Here is a 20,035-nt window from a genome sequence, read left to right as displayed (position 1 = left end):
GTCACTTCAAAACCATCACTATATGCCGTTGTAACCACCATCTCAACCCACAACCTGCTGCTGCGATAGATTTTCCTCTGCTCACTTCCATCCACAACTCCACCATTGTTGCATGACCATCCACCACGTAACCCGGCCACCTAAATGTAGAGGGAATCTTGGGATGGGGGAGTAATTCTTTTCGTTTTTTGAGGAGGATTCTTGTTATTAGTTCCTTTCAATTCTAGGATCTGCAACCTGGCGTTACCTTTTGCATGATACTTTCAGTCTTTTCATTCTGTGCCTACTACTCCAGGGATTGTTATGCAAAAGATCATTTTTAACCCCCATATGGTTTTTGTATAAATTCATTTATATTTTAGGGAAACATTGGTTACCCTCGACTGTATGTTACCCTTTAATAGAATCACCTGGTTGAATCGCATTTTCTTGATCTTTTGTTGGTAGATCAAGCCCTACAGATATGATCGATATGTTTAGTCAAAAACATGTTTTAGATTGTCTTACCACACTATATAAGCAGATTCTTTAAGGGCTTGAAAATTCAACGGTTTCCAATGTGCCAAAATTTCCTGATAAAAAAACTCAGGTGAATATATATATATATATATATATATATATATATATATATATATAGGGAACGGGGACTGTCCAACCAAAGAAACGTCCGAAATCTACAACAGATGACAGTCGATGGCGTTCCTTTTGTAACGATCAAGTTTTTCATCTATAGGACTTTACATATTGAATTTTTATTATTTCGTTTAGTGAGCCACATGTTTTGGATTATGAATTTTTTGATGTTTAGTTTTGACGTTTGTATGATTCAAACTTGCCCTACCTCAATTGTCGACTGTACAACCTCCAATGCCATGGTTCGCAAACCCACATAGGGGCCCTGCTGGCCGGGCGTTGGAGTGCTCACTTTAGCCAAAGCCGGCATTGGCTCAGCAGAAACCAACAAAGATTCTAACCCAGCAGACGATTTAGGTCCCAAGTGAACCTCAGGAGGACAGACCAGGTATGTTCTCAGCTGCACACGCCCCCTGATAGAGTATGCACAGGCTCGATAACTTCAGAACAGCAGTCATCCAAATTGATCAGTCTAAATACGGTGTCAAACTCCACGTCTCCAAGGCTGCTATACTGGATATTGGTTGAAAGCCCTAAAAATCAACAGCTCACAATACTTTGTATTGTAAAGTTTTAAATGCATTGGGACCCGTCCATTTTTCATGTTTCGAGCAACATACTTATATGTGGTAAAGTCTTTGTCTAAATCATATTTCTTATTAAATAAATTATAAAAAACAAATATATAAGGTCTCATCAATCAAATGCTCAAGTATTGAAGGAGAACCATCTGATCATCATTGGTTGTAGATTTTGGACCTTTCTTTGGTTGGGCGGTCCCCCTTTTCTATATATATATATATATATATATATATATATATATATATATATGAAAATGAAAACCTATCCAATAAAAAACTTTTATCAAATTTTCGGTGTTTTTCAAAATTCTGACCTTAAAGATGTGCTCAGAATGATTGATTTACTAAAAATTGAATCATGCATTTTGGATGGAAAAATTAGTATTTGAAGCCTCAAAAATCTAATAAAATTGTAAGCTATTGATTTTTGAAACCTTATAAAAACATATCCATGCATTTGAATCTATAAGGTCAGAAATTCAAAAAAAACACTGAAAATCCTATACATGTTTCTTATTGGGTAGGTTTTCTATTGAGTAGGTTTTCATTCCCACACATATATCATAACAGAGGGAGTTAAAGGCCCCCTCTTACAATAATCATTCAACTAGGGATGTCAACAGGTCAGATGTAACCCACATCTGACCCAAATCCAAATTTGATTAAAAACTGAATTCAGATTTGGTATTACTTTTTCATTAAAATCTGAATCCGATTAAGTGCAAATATTGGGTTTTAGATTAATCGAATCTGGATTCAGTTTTATCTTTTTCCATCCAACTCCAAATCCAATTAGGTCAGATCCGATTAAGTCGGATTTGGTAATGCCTAGATCTGACCCATTGACATCTATCTATACATTCAACCACCTATATACCAGCGAGAATTGAACCTGCATGCAACTCCTACCAGAGGAGCAAAGCCCCATTGGTAAGTTGATTAAATAAAACTTGCACCTATGAGTTTTTGCTAGAGTATGGTACTCTAGGGTCTATCACCGAATGAACCAAGGGGGGGGGGGAGGGGTTTCTGTTTGGTAGGAGCAGTTTGTGCAAGTCACCATATGATGGAATGTCGCAAGTTCGAATCCCACTGGTATGGATGGTTGTATAGCCACCAATAGGGCTTGTCTACTGGAAAGGAAGGGAGCCTTAATCCCCCAGCTTGATGATAAAACAAAAAAGTCCGACGCTCTAAACTTGTAAAAAAACCACCAAAATTATCAGCTATCAACAAAGAGCTGCCCAACGTTTCAGCTATTACATCTAAACGCCTAATTTACCTCACTGTATTTCAAATAACTACCAGAAATGTAAAATGATATGGAAAATTTCGATGAAAAACTGCAACTTAGGTTCCTTCATTGAAGAAATAAATCAATAATGAGTCCATTTTTACTGTTTTGTTTGATTAAAAAAAGGTCAACTGAGATGAACATACAGGAAAACCCTCGGATTTGTCCAACATTTTTAGGATCAAGCGTGTCATTGAAACACAAATGAAAAAAGGAAGTGTTAGAATGTCAACCTGAAACAGGATTTTTGTAAAGTTTTCTATTAACACATCTACATTACAACCAGAAAGCCTTTCAAACAACATTTCAAAACTATAGATTGCACACACAACTTAGCCACAAACATCCTAGGCCTCAATGAGGGCATAAATGAATGCATAAAGCAGACTGACATTCGGGAGCAATCATTTAAGAGAATCGATCCACATGAAAGTTTCCAATTCGACTAGTATCATCATCATTTTGTTACAAATTGCACTGAAGTAAAAGGAATTCAACCAATTGAACCAATGCGCATTTGCATGAAAAGAGTACAGAAAGAAGCAAACATGGCAGGTTCCTAAGGGCCAATTTGACAAACCAAGAATGGAAAAGAAAAAAATATAATAATGATACTTGCAAGATATCGAAGACAGGATGAAACAATTGTTTCTTTTAAAATAAATCAAAACAACCTTCAGGAACTACCTCGTTCGAAAAGAGAGAATCAAAACAGTTCTCAGTGGTATCCGGTAGAAAGGAGTGAACTCTGTGCAACTTTCATGAGTTTTCAATTTACATTCATATATGTATATCCAAAACAGAGGCTCAAGCCTATTTTTTGCCATCCTGTTCATTATTTTTTCATTTGTTTACTATATTATAGCCTATTTCAGAAAAAGGCATATCAATTCTTACGAGCCAAAGCAGCAGCAATCCCCCCAACCACAAGTCCTACTGCAGCAACTGCGATGCCAATGCCGATCACACCATCTGTTCAAAAAGAATTACTTGCTAGCTTGTCAAACTCTATACATATCCTGCTAAGACATAGAATTAATATCATAGAGAAGTCAACCACACCTTTGGCTATTCTATCATCAACCACCTTTTGAAGAGACAGAGCCTGGCGAAAATCTGGCGCAATCTGAAAAATCATGGTGCCAAAACACTTCAGATTTGGAAAACAAAAAATAAAACAAGAAAAATACAGAAGACTATACCATGTTCCCTACCATAATCATAAAATATGCATTAAATATACAATGAAGGGTAAGAGCTGCCACCCCACCAATAAAATAACATAAAACAACCTTGTGCATTGGCATTTCTGCAATACCCAGGTTCATCATTTGCAACATTTAGATACAGGACATCCCTCTCTCTCTCTCTCATGATTGTACAATGTTACGTAGCTTCTAGAAGACAGCGAATACCAACCTTCACCAACAATTAGGGGTGGTAAAAGAGCTGAGCCCACCTTGTTCAGGCTTGGCTCGCTTGCCATTTATGATTTAACTCAGCTCGAGCTCGGCTCGGCTCATGCTCATAGGTAGACGAGCTGAGCTGAGCCACGAGCTGGCTCGTGTAAAAAATACATAGAAGTTAATGTTGTCAGCGATGGGATTTGAACTTCAAACCACTCTTCCACATGCCTTGTAATCTAACCAACTGTACAAAAGTGCTTTTTATAAATAATTATTGCACTTAAATTCTATATCTTATATTCTTACGAGCTTACATGAGCCAAACCGAGCCAAGCACCCATTGTTCGTGCTCAATTCATTTTTTGTTAACGAGCTGCTCGTGGTTTGGCTTGCCAGCTGCATGAACCGAACATGAACTAGTTCATGGTGAGCTGAACGAAGCCGAATCACGAGCTGCTCAGCTTGTTTCCCAGCCCTACCAACAATAATAAATTTCAGGTTTCACAGTAACATCTTACATTAGCTGCACCACGCAGGGTACTTCTGTAAAATTCCAAAAACCACAACCGTGTTTATCAAGTTATATACTTTCCTGAGACTATTGAGTCCATTTAAAACATTTGTCTGCATTTCTTATAAATGTGTCATAAATACCTCCAATGATTGTTCCAAAAGATGACGGCTTTGAGAGTAGTCTCCACTTCTGTAGTATCCCACAGCCAGAAGGTAAAGTTTCTCCCTCCTTTGGAGAGGGCTGGTAGAGCTATCCAGAGCAGCTGAAAACATAAGCTTTATCTTTTAAGGGCCAAGAGTCCAAAAAGTACAATGATCTGAACCATGCAACTAATTCAATGAAGCTACAAAATGTGTTTGCAAGAAATAAAGTAACACTGTATAGGGAAGGGAAGGAAAACTCAAAGAACTTAAGACCTATTAGGATAAAAGAAACAGACTCCACCACTGCTTCTAGAACTTGAACATTAATAAGCAACACTATCACCTTCTAGCATTGCAATTCCACGTTGCACATCCTCTGGCTGCGTCGAATGAACAAGAGCCCAAGAGAGCCCCGTTATGCTTTCATTCTTTCTTTCAATTGAGATGGCAGCTTCCTCCTCTAAAACTTCTCTCTCACAGCCCTACAATCGCACAGAGAAGAAGATGTAATTAAAATAGACGAATATCATAATTAAAAAGTAACTGCATATGAAATGGTGCATTGAAATATTAAAATAAACGAGGAAAATTTTGCAGGAAGGATATAAAAGGTTTATGCAGAAATAAAAATAAAGGAATTTAACACACTAAAATGATGAAAACTGCTCGAAAGATACTATTTCTCCATAATGTTAAATAAATGCATGGAGCGAAATGGCTTGAGGAAGGAAGCTGTTGGCAAAAAGGAGTCAGTTTGGGTGGCCAATCATGCCTGATGACATCAGCCAACAATACGGCTGACTATATAAATATAGAAAAATTGGTAGCTGTGAAATGCTTAGGTACTAAATCAGTGGTCAATCGCACTGACCGTCCATTGCGCGCATTGATGGACAGTCAAGCGCAAAAAAAATAGCTTCAAAATGGCGAGTTTTTCTGCCGAAGGGGCATTAGCGGTGATTTTTGTCGCTGCTAATGCTCATTTTTCCGCTCAGAGCATTAGTGAGACAATTTTGTTGCTGCTAATGCCCCTTTGATGGAAAAACTCGTCAAAAACATGATTTTTTGTTTTGTTTTGCGCTGGCCATCAATCAACGCGCGTGATGGACGGTGAGCGTGTTTGACCACAGATTTAGTACCTATGGATTTCACAGCTCTCTCTCTCTCTCTCTCTCTCTCTCTCTCTCTCTCTATATATATATATATATATATATATATATATATATATATATATATATATATATATATATATATAGGCAAAGAGGTCTGTCCAACTAAAGGAAAGTACAAGCGGTACAAACTACTTTCGAAAGTCGATTTTAAATGTGTTTCTTGGCAAATCTGACCATACTGATATCTCCGTGGTAAAAAAAACCTAAGAACCACCTTGTGTAGCAGATATTTTTGATGTGTACTTAGGATTTTTATAATGTGCTAAAAATCAATGGTTTTAAATTTTTGAAGTTTTATAGATAAAAAAATCCAATCTACGAATAAAACAAGTTTGCAATAAGAGTCAATAAGAAGCAATTTTGCGAAAATCACACCGAAAACCCCCGTTCGCTCGTGGTAGGGCACCTACTCCTCTCTCTCTCTCTCTCTCTCTCTCTCTCTCTCTCTCTCTCTCTCTCTCTCTCTCTCTCTATATATATATATATATATATATATATATATATATATATATATATATATATATATATATATAGGAGAGTGGATAATCTTAGGGTGCATTTGGATTCACTTGAGAAGAATTATAAGATAAGAACGATGGGAAGAACTTAACTACTTTTCATTTAAGAACTCTTGTATATATAATAAATGAAAAATGAAAGTTACAACAGTAAAAATAAAACGGTCCCTTGATTTCAGCTGCATTTGATTATACGTGAGAGAGCTTGGGTAAGCTCAACCACTTCCTTGATTTTATGAAAGGAAATGTTAGTTGTATCTTGTATCCTAGCCAGCTCCACCCGCTCCACACATTATCAGATTACTTCCTTGATTTTAGGAAATGTTGGCTGTATCCTGATCAGCTCCACCATATTTGTTATATTTTTACCAGATTTTCCAATATGCCCCCTCAAGTTGGAGAATGGGGGGATCGACCATTCCCAACTTGGATTTGAGAAGATGAAACCGAGCATGCCCAAGAGCCTTTGTGAATAGATCAGCATTCCATAGAAATGTGAAGAAAGAGAAATCTTAATCTTAATTCTCTTGTTTGGATAGCCCAAGCATGCTAAAAAAAAATCCATTGAGAATTCTTATTTTAATTCCATATTTTTTCTTGCAATATACCAAAAAATAAAACCCTCATCTTTCCCCACTCCTTCTGCTCCAATTCCCACCACCACCGTTGATCCTATTCCGACCGCCACCACCCCCATCCCCATCCCCACCGCTCTCATTCCTATTCTTGTCACCACCCTTCCAACCACAATCTCCACCACCACAACCATCCCCATCGTGAAACCACCTTTCCCAGTCATCCCAGACCCACCACCCTTCTTCTCTGACGATCTTTGGCAACCAACCCTCCCCACCAGTGTTGTTAAAAACGCGCCTCAAGGTGCAAAAAGCGTGCCTCGCCTCAAGGCGAGGGCCTTTGTGCCTTGAGGCGCAGGCTTGAAACGCAATACCCTTGAGGCGTGCGCCTCATAGGCCTTGAGGCGCACGCCTTGAGGCGAGGCACGCCTCGGACTGAGGCGTACACGCCTCGATTTATTTGGTCAAATGAGGGTCAAAACCCTCATTCGACCAAAAAAATAAGGCTTAAACAAAGCCCTACCTACCCCTTTTATGTGTTTTGATTTTTTTTCTCACCCCCTATCTTTGTTTTTTTCTCACAGCCTTCTCTCCCTCACGGCTCTCACAGGCTCACAACATTTTCTCTCGCGTGGTGGAGCCCCGAAACAGGTATGGATTTTTTTTTGCTCTCTCGTTCTCCTCTTCTTCTTATCTCTTCTCCCGTCTCTCGCGTAATACAAAAAAATGCACAGATGCACAGATTTTGTCTCTCTTTTTGCCGTAGTTCATGCACAGAAATGCATTCAACTATTCTAATTTATTCTTTTTGTTTTCAGTTAATGTGTTCTGCATTTTCAATACACCTTTGAATGTGCTATGCGTTTTCAAGATGCTTCCGAGTATGTTTTGTGTTTTCAATACACATACAAAGGTGTTCTGCGTTTTCAATACACCTCTGAATGTGCTCGGCATTCTTAATATGCATCTGAAAATAAAAGAAAAACAAAAGATTAGAAACCTGCGCACTTTGCTATGAGGCGTGATTTTATTTATTTTTGTCCGGATGATTCTGTGCCAAATACATTCTGTCGTGTTTCTGTTAGGGGTCCTGTGTTTTCTTTCATGTACAGAAACCTGGTGTTACATTAAAAAATGTCAGAGTTTTATGTTTCATTAGATGGTTAATTTTTTTGTATGTTAATGGATACGATCACTGCAACTGTGTGTTTTTGCTTTTGCTGGAAATCTGCAAATACACCTGATATGTATTTCCAACATTGGGGAAAATTTTGATACGCGTGTTTGACAGTGAAAAAGATATAATATGTTGAAATCGTGGTATCTACGTGCTTTTTGTTTTTAATGAAAATCTGCAAATACACCTGATATGCATTTCCAGCATTGGGGAAAATTTGGATACGCGTGTTTGACAGTGAAAAAGATATAATATGTTGAAATTGCGGTACCTACGTGTTTTTGTTGTTAATGAAAATCTGCAAATACACCTGATATGCATTACCAGCCTAGGGAAAATTTTTGATATGCAGATTTGACATTGAGGAAAAAAATATATAATAAGTTGAAATCCCTACATCTACGTGTTTTGCTTCTGATGATAATTTGCAGGTCTATCTGATATGCCTTTCCAGCATTAAAATTTTTTTTATAAACTTAATAATCTGATACGTGTGTTTGACAAAAAGAATAATTACGTAGAAATCCCTACTTTGCATGTTTTTGGTTTTGATGAATTTTTGTATTAAGAAAATTGACAGAAATTTATTTATGTTAAGTTCCATAACAGGATATAGATGTATTAAGCCTAATGACAGTTTTGAATTTCTGTATTAAGCACATTGACAGAAAGTGATCTATGTGTTAAGTTCCAGGGCAGTTTTGATTCTTTTTAGAAAAGAATAATTCATTTGTTTTTTGTCCACAGGGATGCTTACTGATATTCTATGTTGTAGTTCATATTTTTTCCGTATTTATTTGAAATTTTTTATTTTTTGTTGGTTGTTGCTTCATCAATAAAGCATTTCTTATTTATTTATAATTTTAGATAATTTTTATAGTTTTTTTTAAGTTTTAATAAAAAAATTTTGAGGCTTACGCTTTGCGCCTCGAGGCTTACGCCTCGCTACGCCTCAACGCTTTTCACAACACTGCTCCCCACCAACACCTTATGGCAGAAGTTTGACCTGAAATTCAGAGATCAGAGTACATCCACTCGTACCTCGTATGATATGCCAGCAACTCTCTCTCAGCTTGCTACCTGTCCCAATTCGTCTCTCCTGCCTTTCTTTACCAAATCTTCACCGTAAACCTCACCATCTCCTCCACCACCACTACCACTAGTGGTCACACAATCTCCCCCCTTCGACGACCTCTTTGCCACCCTCGACCTCCCTGACGACTTTTCTTTCCCCTTCATCCAACATTACTGAGGAAGAGGACGAGGGTGATGCAAATAGTTGATATGTTGATCCCGTGGATAGAGTTAGGCTCACCGGTGGCGGCAATCATGTCAAAGAGGAAGGTGGAGCACTCAAAGGAGAGGAATCAGATGAGAAAAAAAGAAAGAGGAGGAGGAGAAAGAGGGAGGGAGGTAGAGAGGGACGAGCACAAGGGGGGGAGTGAGAGAGGACGATCGAGGGTGATATCAAGATGGAATCCCCGATACCTCAGTAGATGGAGAATTAGGGTTCCCACCTAATTAGGTGGGAACTCTAAATAGAGGAATTCTAAATTTTTAGAATTCTCTTTCTTGAAAAAATACACCCTTAATTTTCATTCTTCAGAATTCACATGAACCCAAATGCACCCTTAATTTTCACTTTTTAGTTCTTTTTTTGGAATCTAACCTTACAAACAAGGATTAGGTTTCAAATCACCTAATTATTGTTAAGATATGTATATAATATTATATATATATACCCAAGTCAACTATTGGTTGACTTGGGGATGGCTGGCTATTGGACTGTTGGTCCAATGGCTAGACTAGGTCCAACATCTAGTCAAACTAGCCGTTGGACCTAGTCCAACGACTAGATTGGTCCCCCTTTATCTTCTTTTAATCCCTCTCTTCTCCTTCCTATTCTTTATATAAAGGGTGGGTGTGTTCCTTTGTAGAAGTGAGAGTGATGGGTAGTTTCTTAGATTTTAACTGTATAAGTGTTTTGTAGTAAAGTTCTTTCATAATTTTTCATTTCTTTTGTATTGTTTGAATTTCATCCTTAATGAAATTGATTATTTTTAAGTCCGGTATTCTATGGGTATTTCTATTGTAAATATGTGTTCAACTACATTGTATTCTTGGCACATGGGACACATTCTGAAGTGCATTGGGATCTGTGCCATTTCATGACAATTATGACATATGAGCAGGTTTTTATAAAGTTTCAGAAATTGACAACTCAGAATTTTCATAAATTCAATAACTCATAAAATCATATTTTTTCATTGAAAATACACAATCCAATAGTCAATTCCTAGCAAATAGGCCATGCTAAACACCTGTGGGGTCAGATTTATCAAACATTGCTTGAAACATAAACAATCAGCACTGGCGACACCATATGGACGATTAGGAGAACTCAATATATATATATAACCACACTTTTCTCACTAAACCCACCTTTTCTCTCATTTTCTTTTCCATATACCTCCTTTTTCTATGGTGCACCATTAATATAAGATCAAATCAACAGATATGATCATTTTTTCTCACATTAGAAACAGATCCAAAAGGATCGTACCATTGCTAATGTCAGCCGTATAGTTGATTGATGTCATCAGACATGATTGGTTGACATCAACAAGGTTTCAGGGCTGATTCTTGCCTCAACCTGATTTCTTTATACATGTTCTAATCTTTGTATTTTTCCTTGATCATATTTTCTTTGTTCTAAATCTCGTTTTTCAAACTACGTCTCGGGATCCTACATATGATCACAATCTGTTTTGCCTCAGCTGGTTGCAGAAAAGCTGAATTCCTTTAATTCCCTCACACAGAAAAAACAACCACCTTTATTTGTAGTTTGGGATTAATGGGATGCCTGAATGATTCTAATCCCACCAGGCAAGAGTACCTTTCCCGTGAAGAGATGGATGAGAAAGGTCCCAACTCAGATGTTTTACGCCCCAATCAAGCACATTTGGATTAAGGTGAAGAATAATCAAGCTATTGTTGTAATGAAATGGTGGTCTTCAACAAATGCACAAATAACTCACAAACAAGTGTCTATTGGAGACACTACAAGCATTACCCTTGAAAGGGTATAAAAGGAAGAACACTTGAAAAATAAATAATACTTTATTCATGAACAAAATGCTTAAGAAGCATAGATTATTTACATTGAAGGGGTTCACCCCTATATATACAAAAAAGTGGAAGAGAGAGGAGAGCTCATTTTGAGCTCTCCAAAAGAGATTCCAACGTCTCTTAATATAGCTGTTGGACTACAGTCCAACAGCATTTATTATTATAACAGCATTTATTATAGCTGTTGGACTACAGTCCAACAGCTATTTGCACAGTCAAGTTCCAACAGGAACTTGACTGGATCAAATATCTAGTTTCTATTGAACTAGATGCTAAAAAAGAAAATAAATAAAAATAGAAAAAGAAAATAATAAAAGAAAATATAATAATATTAAATAATATATATATATTACAGCTTACATTTTAACACTCCCCCTCAAACTTACGGTACAATGAGCGAAAGTTTGTCTAAGAGGAAGTGAAATCTGGGAGCAGCGAGAGGCTTGGTGAAGAAGTCTGCTAATTGATATTCTGATGTAACATATGGCAGATCAATGGTTCCATGTAAGTATTCATCTCTGACATAGTGAAAGTTCATCTCAATGTGTTTAGTGCGCTCATGGAATGTCCGGTTGCTTGCAATGTAGATCGCACTTTTGTTGTCACAGCACATCTTTGAAGCTTGCGTTGCTTTAGCTCCCATATCCGCTAGCAATCGTCTGAGCCAAACAACCTCCATAGTGGTGGTTGTCATGGCTCTGTATTCAGCTTCGGTGGAGGAAAGAGAGACTTTCTGCTGCTTCTTGCACCTCCACGAAATTAAGGTTTCACCTAGGAACACACAAAAACCAGTAGTTGAGTGTCTATTATTGGGATCACCTCCCCAGTCAGCATCAGTATATGCAATTAAATTTAATGAAGATGAAGCAGACAAGAAGAGTCCTCGTGAAAGAGAGGATTTTAAGTATCTAATAATACGCAAAATCGCTCCAATGCGCACGGAGGTGGGAGCATGCTGAAATTGACTGACTGTATGAACCGCATGAGTTATATCTGGCCTAGTAATGGAAAGATAAGAAAGAGCTCCAACAAGCTGTCTATAAGGAGTAGGATCATCAAGAAGTTCTCCATCATCAATTTTCATTTTAACATTGACAACTTCTGGAGTGTCTACTTTCTTATCATCTGTAATTCCAGACCTGAAAACGATATCAAGAGCAAATTTAGATTGAAATATCAAATACCCCCAGGGGAATAAGCAACTTCAATGCCTAAAAAATATCTTAATAAACCTAAGTCAGTCATTTCAAATTGAGTTTTAAGAAGAGATTTGATATTTGCAACTCCCTGTTTGTCGCCTCCGGTGATGATCATATCGTCCACATAGAGAAGAAGAATAATGATGCTTGCATCAGATTTCTTAACAAACAAAGCAGTGTCAGTTAAACAAGGTTGAAAACCAATATCAAGCATAACATGACTAAATCGGTCATACCAGGCTTTTGGAGCCTATTTAAGACCATAAAGAGCTTTTTCTAGACGAAGAGCTTTACCCTTAGGGATACTAATACCAGGTGGGGCTTCCATGTATACTTCTTCAACGAGATTCTCATTCAGGAAAGCATTTTTGACATCTAATTGAAAGATAGGTCATGTTCTAATGGAGGCCAAGGCTATTAAAGTTCTAACAGTGGTCATACGTGCCACAGGAGCAAATGTTTCTTCATAATCGATGTCATACTCTTGGGCATATCCTTTTGCTACTAAACGGGCCTTATATCTTTCCAGGGTCCCATCACTTTTGGTTTTGATTTTGTATACCCACCTACAACCTATAGGTTTCTTACTCGGAGGAATATCTTGTATCGTCCAAGTATTGGCCTTTTTTAGTGCATCCAATTCTATTTTCATGGCTTCTATCCATTCTATATGATTTTTTGCTTGAGAATAGGATGATGGTTCAACATATGATTGTATTAATGTAATGGCGGCCCTATACGTGGGTGAAAAAGATTCATAAGACACAAATTTTTCTGGAGGTTTAGAGATTCTAGACGTTCTTCTAGGTGAGACTTCAGAGTATTTTTGTAATGCACATGGAAGATTTTGCTCTCTACGTCTTGAATATTGTAGACTAACATCCCTATGGATTTGCTCTTCATTATCATCATTTTCAACAACAATAGGACTTTGATCATTGTCAAGGTCACATCCAACATCACATTCATTGGATTTTGAAGTTGGATCAATTAAAAACGAGTATTCAGTGACATCCTTGGATTTTTCAAATTCAAAGAAGCTTTCTTTTTCTAAAAAAGATACATTTCTTGACACATATAATTTGTCATTTTGAAAATCGAAACACATGTAGCCTTTTTTATTATCAGCATATCCTAAAAAGGCACATGGGATTGCACGAGGAGAGAGTTTGTCATTTTTGTTGGTGAAAACAAAACATTTGCATCCAAAGACTCTTAATCTAGAATAATCTGGAGTTAAATTAACAAGTTTTTCTATTGGAGTTGTATTCTTTAATGAGGAAGATGGCATCCTATTAATGAGGTAGGTGGCAGTTAGGACCACTTCAGCCCAAAAACTTTTTGGAACTTGATTTGCAATTAGCAATGTCCTAGTAGTTTCCATAATGTGCCGATGTTTGCGTTCGGCTAGGCCATTCTGTTGTGGAGTGTGTGGACATGATCTTTGATGTGTAATACCATGTAAATTGAGATAGTCTTTGAATTCGTTGAACATAAATTCTCCCCCTGAATCAGTGCGAAAAACAGAAATATCATTTTGAAACTTATTTTTAACCATTTTATGAAATATTTGGAAGTTAGCAAAGACATCAGATTTATGTTTAAGAAAATAAATCCAAGTATGTCTAGAAAAGTCATCAACAAAAATGACATAATATGTATAACCACCTTTGGAAATAACTGGTGCGGGGCCCCAAACATCCGAATGTATTAACTCAAGTAGTCGTGAGGAAACAAAAGTTCTACTAAGAAATGGTAACCTTTTCATTTTGCCAAGAATGCAGTCTTTACAAGAAAAATTTTCAGAATTACAAAATTTTTTCAAACTTGGAAAATATTGAATTTTAGACATATGAGGATGGCCAAGCCTTTTGTGCCATAAATCCAATTCTAATTTCTGAATATTATAACAAAATGCATTCTTGGGTAATTCCAAAAAGTCCATGTAATAAAGTCCTCCTCTATGGCCTTCTCCAATCAGCTTCCCTCACTGACGATCCTGTACCCAACAACCATGAGAAGAGAAAGAGATATTACATCCATAATCAGATATTTGCGAGACAGATAAGATATTCAAATTAAGTTTAGGGATATATCTAACTTCTGGGATAAAAAATCTTTTGGATTTTTGAAGATTTTCAAAACATCCTACTCCTTTTACTTCAAGAGATGTGCCATCGGCTGTAAAAACCTTTGACACACTTGAGTTATTTTTAAGACATTCGGATAGACTATTAACATTTGGGGTCATATGAAAAGAAGCACCAGAATCTAAAAGCCAAGGAAAGTTACCTGGACCGGAGAAAGATGCAACTGCCGCTCCAGTTGAGGCTTCGATTGAGGAGGATACCCCTTTGAGAAGAGGTTGAAGGATTTCCATCAGTTGAGCCATAGACACAAGTGCATCTTGATCTTTTGACTCAGATTCAGCAGATGCAACTCTTTTTTCTTCTCTTCTTTTTAACTTTGGACATTGAGGCCTATAGTGCCCCAGTTCATGACAATGATGACAAATAACTTTTCTTTTATCAAAGTCGTCGTTTTGCCTTCCAAAATGAGGCGGATTGTAAGTAAGAGTATGATTCTCCAGTCTAGATACAGCTAAAACGGAGTCATCATCAACTTTTGGAGTACTTTTTCTAAGTCTATTTTCCTCCATAGTGAGCTCTTCTATAGTATCAACAATAGAAGGAATTTTTCCACGATGTAAAAGAGCCGATTTGGTGGATTCAAACTCCGGCCTTAGACCATTCACAAATTGATAGAAATGTTCCATATCGAGTTGCTTTTGGCGAAGCTCGATGTCTTCGGCACAATGTCATTTGGGCTCAAGAAGAGCCAACTCTTCCCAAAGTTCGGACAACTCATTATAATATTCTCGAATAGTTTTATCTTTTTGAGTCATTGTCCGAACTTTATCTTGTAAATTGCATACATGTGCAATATCTTTAAGGGAATACATGTTTTTGAGGTATTCCCAAGCCTTATCGGCATGCTCAAACTTAGCTAGACTAGAGCATTTTTTAATGTCTATGCTATTGATGAGCCATGACATAATTTTTGCATGCCCTATCCTTCATTCTTTCCATTTCTTTTCATAAGTGGCTAACGCCTTACTCTTCTCTTCTTCCGTTAGAGGAACCTCTTTATCACCCTCTTTCTTGGTAAGAGATAGTTTAGGTTCCAAATCGGAACCATCCACTATACCCCATAAACCTTTTCCCCAAATGTGGTGTTTCATAATCGAAGCCCACATTACATAGTTAGTATCATTTAGCTTCATAGGAATGATGGTGATCTTATCATTGTCATCCATCTTTTACAAGGGTAAGAGAGGAATAAATAGGAGGAGAGAGAGAAAAAAATAAAAAGAAAAGAAAAAGAGTAGACAAAGGAATAAGAGAGGATACAAAACCAAAATTTTTTGTAGCACAAGTTCGCCTTTCTTCAAACAAATCTTCTTGAGCCAAGAACAAGGTGATAAAATACCTTTTGTAAATATGGCACGGAAATCGAGGCGAAAGCACTTCAAGATCTAAGGATTTCGTAGCTCTAATACCATGTAATGAAATGGTGGTCTTCAACAAATGCACAAATAACTCACAAACAAGTGTCTATTGGAGACACTACAAGCATGACCCTTGAAAGGGTATAAAAAGAAGAACACTTGAAAAATAAATAATACTTTATTCATGAACAAAATGCTTAAGAAGCATAGATTATTTACATTGAAGGGGTTCACCCCTATATATACAAAAAAGTGGAAGAGAGAGGAGAGCTCATTTTGAGCTCTCCAAAAGAGACATTGGATTCCAACGTCTCTTAATATAGTTGTTGGACTACAGTCCAACAACATTTATTATTATAGCTGTTGGACTATAGTCCAACAGCATTTATTATAGTTGTTGGACAGTCCAACAGCTATTTGCACAGTCAAGTTCCAACACTGGATCAAATATCTAGTTTCTATTGAACTAGATGCTAAAAAAGAAAATAAATAAAAATAGAAAAAGAAAATTATAAAAGAAAATATAATAATATTAAATAATATATATATATATATTACAGTTTACATTTTAACAATTGTTATGTATGTGACAACCACCTTATCCTCAGAAGTGGTTTACATCAGGGTTACCGGAAGCGCCATAGGGCATGGGGAAGGGCACTTCCCACATTTCAAAAGCGCCAAACGTGGTGCTTCCGAAACGTGTTGGGGAGCGTCAAAAAAATTGAGAAGCTCGCTTCCCCTTAATTTTCATTTTTTTGTGTTTTTATTTTTCTTTCTTTTTTCTCTTTTTTCTCTTTTTTCTCTTTTTTCTCTTTTTTCTCTTTTTCCTCTTTTTTCGCTTCTCCCTCGCTTCCTAGGTCGCTTCCTAGGTCGCTTCCAGTTCGCTTCCTAGGTCGCTTCTTAGACGATTCCTAGTTCGCTTCTAAGTCGTCCCGCTTCCTAAAATTTTGAAAGTGTCTCGCTTCCCGCTTCCTAAAATTTTGGAAGTGTCTCGCTTCCCGCTTCCCTAACTGGCAATTCTGGTTCACAGAAATCTCTACGCCAATGATATTTCAGCTTAAAGAAGAGGTTTGCACTCTTATGCGACACTTGTAGCATGGTTGAGTATCTACACAAGATGAAGTCCATCACCAACCAGCTTGCTGCCATTGGGAGCTTAGTTTTTGAGTAGGAAACATCCTATGTCACGGGGACTCGGCTAGCAGGGTGCCGCACCCGCGTTGACGCGACTCGACGCGGGTGCGGGTGCAAGTGTGGCACCAGGTGCAGTCAACCCGACCCTGGGTGCGTTGACCGCACCCAGGGTTATTTTGGTCCTTTTTTAAATTTTGCCCTATGAAATGGGCTGCGGATGGTCCATTTTTTTTTGTTTTTTTTTTTTAAAAAAAGTTTTGCCCTAGGAAATGGGCTGCGGAATTTTAAAAAAAAATGCCCGCGCCGGGGGAACCCCCGTGTATATATATATATATATATATATATATATATATATATATATATATATATATATATATATATATATATATATATATATATATATATTTTTGCCCCTGCCGCACCCCCGCACCCGGGTTTTTTGGAAGTGCCGAATCCACGCACCCGCACCCATGTGACATAGGAAACATCCAAACATTTGAGGCCTTGGACCAGAATACGAAGTGTTTGGGACCATGTTTACTGGGTGCATACCACAAGCCATGTTTGAAGAATTATGATCCTTGGCTCTTCAACACCGTTCTCTCTTTGTCACAGGGTCCTCAGATGTTAATCAGCCCAAGAATGGCCATGAACTGTTAGTTACTAATTCTAGCAGAGAATGTGACTGCAGATGTGGAGGTCAGTTCTTCCCAAATAGGAGATATGATATTTATGTTTTTATCAGAAAAATTAAATCCATTTTATTTTTTATATGATTAAATTTCTTTTTCTTATATTTTTTAAGTTTTCAAATCTCTTAATTTTTTCAATATTTTCCATAGAAAAAGAAAAAATGAAAATTTCATTGCTAAATGATCGTCATTAGTTTTACAATATAAACCACAGACACCACTAGGAGGAATTCACTAACAAAAATTAAAGAGAAAACAAATAAGCGAGAAAAGATAAAGAAGGAGAAATCTTTGGAAATTTAGAAAAGGAGAAAAATCAAAGCAAACAAAAGAACCCGCATGTAAATAGAAGCATTACAAATTTACAACGAGGTAACAATTGTTTTAAAACATTACCAATCTTTTATGATAGTGTATGCAGGACTCAAGAAAAGAAAATCCCACTAGATTCTTGGAGTTTTTCCCGCATGTTGATTATATACCATATTAATTTCTTGGACATATTTAAATATTTCCATGACAAAACAACCACAAAATTAATTTCTCGAATACTAGTCATTTCATGGGTACGCCTGCAACTAGGGTATGATCTCTCAATGCAGCTAGCGTATTGGACATGCTAACAATGCACAAGGGTCAATCACGTCTATCTTTTTATGCCCCAAAGATTAAGGTATGTTTATTATTCCCATACTATCAAGGTACAGATTGGTGATCTAAACACAGATCTGTCAAAAAACCAAACCACAAAGAAAGAAATCAAACAAACAGGTTTTCATAAACCTATCATACGATACTGTGGGGATTAAACCTCCAGAAAATTTTCTGCAATCAAGCAAGCCAAAATCAATCCTGAAGTTAAAAAAACAAACAAACAAATCAAAACCACTAAACATCAAATCTCCATACTGCCGACAGACAAATCATCAAATCAACACAACGCAAATTCTTCAACCATGAATACCCAACAACCAATTTCACTAATTCCGCTCCACGTTTCTTCAAAAAACCCAATGAAAGAAAGTTGAATCCGAGGTACCCCAAGGAAAAAGAAACACCACAACAAAAAAGAAAGAAAAATAAAAGAATGAATCAACCAAAGCATTTTCTACGGATTTAGGATTTGTGGGGAGACGACACTTTTTGAAGAATGGGAAAGTTGGTACACAGGAAACAACGAAAAAATAGAAGAAAGAAGAAGAAAAAGAAAGAGACGACTCACAGCAATGATGGCCCGATCCGTCCGGGGAAGTTGATCTCCACCTGTGAAGAAAGTGCTCACAGATCCGAAGAATTTGCTAATCTTGGCATCCATGGCACCACAGATGAAGAAGAAGAAGCACCAGTAGAAGAAGACAAGGTTTTTCCTTTTGGGTTAGTGTCAAAGGAAAACGTAGATTCTCTTTCTCTGGTTTTCTGATTTGGTTTCAGTTTTAGAATGTGGGTCTTTTAAATAGTGGGTGCGTCCATGGGAGAAGCAAGACGACTTGGGTTGCAAGGCTGTTGCTTTTCTTGTTGAGCACGTTTGGAAGCGAGAAAGACTTAGGAAAAGTGACGCAAAATGGAAAATCCGTGAGAGTTTTTCTATATTTTTTTTATAGGAAACATTCATGCACGAGAGTGGTGGAGAAATGTTTTCTAAAACAAAAATAATTTTACACTCTCCGTCACTCATCTTACTACATTTCACCATCACCCACAATCTCACCCTTACCACCACCCTCCTCTTTTCTCTCATTTTCCAATATTTTTTCACTCTCATGCTACATAAACAAGCAAAAAAAATCTCATATCAAAAACTTTCATGAGCAAAACTTTCTGTTTCTATGAGAGTGTCTCCCTTCCAAACATGACCCTTTGGGTGAAACGAAACGAATAGGATGGGAAACGGAAGCAGGAAACGAAGACGAGACTTTTTTGTTTTTTTTGAAAGGCAAGCTGGGGTTATTACCAGTTCTAAATCTCTTCAAACTACCTTTCAAGCATTTTTTTTTTAAGGCAACACCTACGCACACGCGATCACGATCACGCACGCCATCGCTGCTGTGTACGCGCGCTCCTACGTGTTTTGCTCCTCCCGCACTCTGTTTTGCTATTGCTCGTTGTGCACTCACGCTTAGCTGAAACGAACGCCGTGTTCGCTGTGCGCCCAACCTCCACGAGCTGCATCGCGGTGCGCTTAGCACGCCTTTGTTGTTAGGGGTGTCAACGGGTCGTGTTTGGTTTGGACCTAGGTGGAACCAGACTTGGCCCCGATTTTTTAGTATAGTATCTGGTTGGGACCCGAGTCTAATCAGACCCACCATAAAAAAACCATACCCAAACCTGATAAGAACTACACGAACCAGACGTGGGTT

General features: G+C 37.5%; 1 protein-coding gene across 2 annotated transcripts; it reads right to left on the bottom strand.

Annotated features, from left to right (window-relative positions):
• Nucleotides 1-3,096: 3,096 nt before the first annotated feature.
• Nucleotides 3,097-19,101, bottom strand: LOC149836721 (mitochondrial fission 1 protein A-like). 2 transcript variants are annotated; one of them, XM_090007087.1, is made up of 5 exons: nucleotides 18,901-19,101; nucleotides 4,915-5,053; nucleotides 4,569-4,690; nucleotides 3,571-3,634; nucleotides 3,097-3,480 (listed from the first exon to the last, which is right to left on the bottom strand). In XM_090007087.1, exons 1-5 carry the CDS (start codon nucleotides 18,991-18,993, stop codon nucleotides 3,395-3,397), a joined length of 504 nt encoding a protein of 167 aa, XP_089863213.1. In that variant the 5' UTR covers nucleotides 18,994-19,101; the 3' UTR covers nucleotides 3,097-3,394. The 2 variants fall into 2 exon arrangements, with proteins under 2 accessions (XP_089863213.1, XP_089863215.1); XM_090007089.1 differs by having other exon boundaries at nucleotides 3,097-3,453.
• Between the last annotated feature and the right edge of the window lie 934 nt (nucleotides 19,102-20,035).

Source organism: Nuphar pumila, chromosome 5 (assembly GCF_984573655.1).
Source record: "Nuphar pumila chromosome 5, dmNupPumi1.hap1.1, whole genome shotgun sequence".
Lineage (NCBI taxonomy): Eukaryota > Viridiplantae > Streptophyta > Magnoliopsida > Nymphaeales > Nymphaeaceae > Nuphar > Nuphar pumila.
Note: the sequence above shows the minus strand (reverse complement) of the source record. Positions and strands in the feature narration are given on the sequence as shown.